The sequence below is a fragment of the Trachinotus anak genome, unplaced genomic scaffold, assembly GCF_046630095.1.
Source record: "Trachinotus anak isolate AG129_WGS33_773 ecotype Australia unplaced genomic scaffold, CSIRO_AGI_Tana_v1 ptg000015l, whole genome shotgun sequence".
Lineage (NCBI taxonomy): Eukaryota > Metazoa > Chordata > Actinopteri > Carangiformes > Carangidae > Trachinotus > Trachinotus anak.
In genome coordinates this window covers 10821149-10827148 of record NW_027273866.1, presented here as the reverse complement: position 1 = coordinate 10827148, position 6000 = coordinate 10821149, and the positions used below count along the sequence as shown (strand labels likewise).

Genomic DNA, 6000 nt, shown 5'->3' with positions numbered 1-6000 from the left:
GGAGAGGATGTGTGCACATTCAACATGCAAAGTCGGAGGGCAGGTAGAGGGAGGCGCGGGACAAACAGGGGGCAGGAGGTGCCAAGTGAGGGATCTCACACAGTGAAAGCGAGACACAAGCCCCCGCTAGCAAAGATGAAGGGCTACTTTAATTGGGTTTCTGATGCTAGCTTAATCCTATTCTCCATATTAATCCCTTACAATGTACATAATCAAAACAAATACACCCATGGGAGAGAGGCTGCTAATAGGAAACAGTAATACAGATCAAGTGTGCATGTACAGGGACACCTGTATACAACCTTTGGGGACAAACTAAGGACAAGTCCCATCCATCACTCTCCCTGTGCAGCAATGGGGGATTGGGGGGGGGGGGGGGGGGGGGGGGGGGGGGGGGGCGGCCACACCTGAGAACCTTAATAAGCCCCCTCCTCCTGGAATGTATTGTGCTGCTGAAATGTAATTGTATTATTATTCTATTCTTGAACATGAACTAGAGCAATAAGTGGAAACAGCCACCTTGCCCAAAAATAAAATAACATCTAAGTGAAGTGTTGCTCAGCTGTGCCTACTGCTGAAATATATATATATATATATATATATACATATATATATGCCCCCAGTGTTTAACTTCGCCATACAGCCACTTACCCGCCTCTGGAGCTGCGTCTATACTTCACAGTGCACATCATTTATTTCACAGTTAATTCTTCTCACTCTCATGGTGGATTTGATTTGGACTGTTTTTACTGTAAGCCTTTCTATGTGTCTTTTTCCAAGAGGTTTTATTAATATTTTTCGAGTGGTATGTAAATGTGTGAGGAAATTGGATGTCCACCCCTTAAGAACATTACAAAAAGGAAGCGAGCCCTTTCAAATTAACTGCATTTATATATGTATATATATATATATATATATATATATATATATATATATATATATATATATGTGTGTGTGTGTGTGTGTGTGTGTGTGTGTATTCAAAATATGGGTAGAATTTCATAACTAATAAGACACAAATCATTGTACATAATTCAGACAGCTACAGTGTAGGTTGGAAAAATGTGTGAGCCCCTTGGCTACAAACATCAACAAAAGCTGCCTGGAGTCAGGCGCGAGCAAACCTGGAGTCCAGTCAATGAGGGCAGATTGGAGGTGAGGGTTAGAGCCACTTTGATGAATAAAAAACATGCAAATATCTTGGGAGTTTGCTGTACACAAGAGGCGTCTGCTGATGCACAGAAAAAAAAGAGATCTCAGAAGACTTATGATCAAAGGGTTACAAAGTGTTTAGATATTCATCAGCACACAGCGAGACAGGCTGTGTATAAATGCAGACGATTTAGCTCTGTGGCTACTCTCACTAGAAGTGGGCGCCCAGCTGAGATGACTCCAAAGGCACAATGCAGAATGCTCAATGAGGTAAAAAATTGAAGCCCAGAGTAACAACTAAATGAATCACTGGAGCTGGTTAACATTTATGCTCAGGAGTCTGGCATATGCAAATCACAGTGCACGGTTGCATGGAGTGTGATGTGGACACCACAGAGAAAGCTGCTGCTTTCCAAAAAATACATCACAGTGCCTGAAATTTGTCAAAGAGCACTGTGACCCTCTATAATGCTAATGGGAAAATGTTTTGTGGACTCATGAAATGAAGGTTGTATTGTACTTGCACATGTGGTGTAATAAGGGAACTGCTTAACAACATGAAAATATCATCCCAAAGGCGAAGTATGGTGGAGGCAGCATCATGATTGACTTAGGTGCCTCTGAGCCTGGACAGCTCGGCATCACTGAGGGGAAAATGATTCCCGAGTTCAAAGGATAATGTGGCTGAGTAACTGTCCACCTGCTGAAGCTCAGTAGAAGTTGATTGATGCAGCAGGACAATGATCCTAAACACTGAAGTAAATCTACAACAGAATGACTCCAGTCGCCCAGTCAGAACCCAGACTTTAACCCAGCAGCTGAACGTTGTGCAGCTCTGATCAGCACCTTGTTTGAGGTTCGACCAGGTATCAAATCTAAGAGCTTTCTTACTCTTTCCACCAGCACTGTGAATGTGTGATGGGTGTGTTTGTGTGGCGTTAGCATAAGCACATTGTTTGTGTATATGTTCGACTTCGAAGATAAGATCTCATTTTATGACCAATTGATGCAGAAAACCAGATAATTCCAGGGTTCATTTACTTTTTATTGCTATTTAGTGAAAAAAGACAAAACAAAATCAAAGTTTTTGAGTCTGATTACATATATTATTTTTTATATATTATTATTTTGTAATTTAAGAAGAAAAACTGGGTTGTTTTGGTGTTTGCGGATAAAATGTAACATTTTATATAAGTCACCTTGTGATAAACTTGACCCAATAATCTCATTTCACAACATAAGCACACAGGAATACATTGAGAAACACTTAGTTTGAACTCAGTCCTGCCCGGCTTCAACAGGTTCCTGAGGGAGAGTGTGTGAGGAGCCATGCAAGTTTAATGCTTTGCTGGTTTTTTGCAGCGGAACAAAGCCCACAGTGTTGGTTTTCATCTGTTCTCTACTCCAAGCAAGTGGAGCATGAGGAGACGGAGGAAAGGTAAGAAAACACTTTTTGCCCAAGTGTCTTAGATTTGTCAGTAAACCACACCAGTATCACACTAGGTCAACCAGCAGGCTGTGAAATGACTTGTTGATCCCCGGGAAATGTGTGCGTGTGAGAGACAGAGAAAGGCAATGATACCTACATCTGCAGGTCTGCCAGGGAAACCTTTTCATGTCGGGCCTCGCACTGAAGTGGACCTGCAACCTCAACTCCCAAATCCGCAGAGAGCGAGAGAGGAAGGCAGAGGCAGAAAAACAGAAGGAGATATAAATCGGGAGTATTAGTGGTGTCTGGCAAACAGGCAATTATCAGAAAAGGAAAATTTGTGGGGGAACCACCCAAGAGAACCACACACACCACTGACCAGATTTCACTCAGTGGGAGTAGAGATGTAATGAATGTTCTGCTTTAACGATGGCAAATTAGATGAGGGGAGAGAGAAGTGAGTGCAGAATGAATGAAAGGAGGACTGAGTGCTGTCCCTTGCATGAAGCCAAATTAGCATGCACTGTAGATCTCTTTTATGGCACTGGCGCTGTCCATGGTGCTGAAAAGATGTGGTTACACAACGGATAATGTTCCACTTGGACGGGGGGCAGGAAGTGGGAATAAATCTCGGAGGAAAACTGAGATTTCAGCAAGCTATTAGCTTTGTGTTGGGCCAACCTGGCAGGGACATAGTGGAGGAAAGGTGCTTAAACGTAGCTTATTACCTCACACATCTAATGACCACCATTTATAACAGCATTCAATTTTTTAAAGAACCGCATAAAGTTTCTCTTTTTTTTCTATTAATCTTTATGAAACTTGGAGCAGTTTCATTCCTCTTATGTTTTAAATGTGCGTGTGTTTTAGGAAGATGTGTGGTTGTCTTCGGGTAAAGTATTAAAGGAAAAATATAGAGGTAAGTGAGTTTCCCCTCCATTAAAATGAGCAAATACAAAAGCAAAGTCTAGTCTAGCAGGAGCAAACTAATTTCTGTATTGGATTGTCTGTATTAAAATAAGAATCATAAAATAATTACAAGCTTGTTGCTTGCAGTTTCAATTCTGAATGAAAACATTAAGTGCAAATTCTCCCTGGGACTCGGAGAAGCGGAGGGAAATGTTACCCGACGAATTTTCATTAAAATTCAACAAGAGGCAGTCTCCGTGAGAGGTTAGTTTATTGGCGGGCAGGCGCATGGACACACACACACACACACATACCGAGACACACACACACACACACACACACACACATACCGAGACATACACACACACACACACACACACACACACACACACACACACTCTCCTCACAGCTGGTGTGCCTTCCTCCAGCAGAGTGACAGAAGCGGGGCGACCGCTCTAAGCTGTGAGCGCTCATCTCTCCTCTCCTCCACCAGCGCGTCTTTCACTGTTGACATAAAAACTTTGAAGAGGTGAGGGGCGAGACGTCAAGACGCCGACAAATCACCGTCGACAGCGCGCGTCAACAAAGAAGAAAAAAGAGGGGGGAAAGAAAAAAGAGCCATCAAGTCCGAGAGAAGCGGTGGAGCCGGGAGAAAGAGGGAGCTATGCCATCTCCCGCCGAGCAGAGCCCAGTCCTCCTCTGTTGTGTGTCAGAGCTGCAGCATGGTGTCTCTCTCTGGACTCTGGACCTACTGCCTCGCCCCCGGGAGATCTCATCTCCTCTTCCTCTCTGCCAGACCGCTCCTGCTGCTTCTCCTATTAACCGCCATCTCCTCCCCGGAGTCCTGCTTCCCTCTCCCCGAGCCTTGCCACATCCTCGCCCGGATAGGACACACCGTGCGCCTCGGTGCGCTCTTGCCGACCCGCCAGCCGGTACGGATACAAAACGCGCTCAACCGCGCCCTGGCTAGCCTCCGGCACCAGAGCGGAGGGGTAGACACGACTACCTCCCAAACACCCCCCCTGCTGCCCTACAACCTGAGCCTGGAGATGGTGGCTCGATCGCCCGCAGGAGGGGACCCGGAGTCGCTGTCCCGTAGCGCCTGCCAGGACCTGGTGGTCAGGGGGGTGTCCGCCGTGCTCGCCTTTCCCCGCTCCAGGGAGGAGCTGATCCAGGTGGAGTTCCTCTCCTCTTTTCTGGAGATCCCCTTCATCTCCATCCTGGAGGACACAGAACCCCTTGTGACCAAGGTATGGATGCAGAGAGTGTGTGTTTCTGCGTTTGTGTGCTGGCTTCATGCACCTGTAGCAGTCATCTGAACAAGAACAGAAAAACACAAAGGTTGTCTATATGTCCTTGTGTTAACTCTCTCTGTACCTTGCACTTCAATGAGCAGCAAGCTTTTGGCCAAACATATATTTTCAGCTGGACCTTTATCACAGAGTCTGAAGCTGAAAAATGACCCATTACCCTGTGGCAAGGATTTTGGTGTCTGAGCTGGTGCAAAACTCTTCTCACCAGCCACATATCAAAGCTGGTTAAAGGCAAAGGAAAAGTGTTAAGGGGAAAAAATAACTGTAACAGGGATGATTCAGCAGAGCAATTATTCTTAATGCAATCTTAAGAATGACTAGAATAAAAAAACATTGGGAATAGAACCGGTAAAAAGGATAATGTGGTGGAATAAAAGATCAATTGAGTGTCTCCGATTGTTAAATCGCAGCACTAAGTGTCTTCTTCCAGAAAAACTCTGATGCTCAGAGTGATCTCAGCTGAGCTTTGCTGGCGAACCTGCAGGCCCTTCACATGCATGTTTAATATCTGGTAGCTCTGCATTGGTGTTGGACTGAACCCTCCGGCCCTCCAGCAGCAGAGAGGTTTAAAGTGAATTTTTTTTTTTTTTTAAGCTCTCTTCTTGTGCATGTGTGTGTGTGTGTGTGTGTGTGTGTGTTAATGGGGTCTGACTCTGTATCAGAGTGAGCGTGTGGGTGTGTGTGCCTGAATGGGGGTGTGTGCATGCATGATTCAAGACGGTCATGTTTTGGCACCTTTCACAGTGAATCATTCAAACATTTGAGATCCTGATAGATGGATGCTCTGGAGAGGTGTGGTGCCCGCAGCTTGTGCTATTTGTGTGTGATCATATATGTGTGTGCTTATGTGTTTTCTGTGTGTGTAGAAATTTGTTGATGGGTAATAAACGTGTGTGTGAGCGTGTGTCATGTTAGTATTCCCAGCAGCAATCGAGCTGCTTGCCAGTCAGTCAATCCAGCTCCAGCAGTCATATCCGCCTCTATCCAACTGAGCAGCCAACTGCATCCCTCTGTCACACACACATTATCTGAATATACACGCTCTTGCACACCACACACACAGAAGCGCACGTGCACATAAAGAGGACACTCAACTTTTGCCCAGGTTCAGCTGACACACACACACACACACACACACACACACACACACACACACACACTCAAACACACAGGCTAAACTAAGAAGCTGCATACGGG

At 45.2% G+C, this 6000-nt stretch overlaps 1 protein-coding gene across 1 annotated transcript in view; it reads left to right on the top strand.

Moving 5' to 3' along the window:
- The first annotated feature begins 3937 nt into the window (after positions 1-3937).
- Positions 3938-6000, top strand: part of LOC139633150 (glutamate receptor ionotropic, NMDA 3B-like) — a 65160-nt gene continuing 63097 nt past the window's right edge. The window contains exon 1 of the mRNA XM_071498640.1: positions 3938-4740. Coding sequence (XP_071354741.1) covers positions 4213-4740 — 528 coding nt within the window. The 5' untranslated portion in view covers positions 3938-4212. The remainder of the gene's footprint in view (positions 4741-6000) is intronic.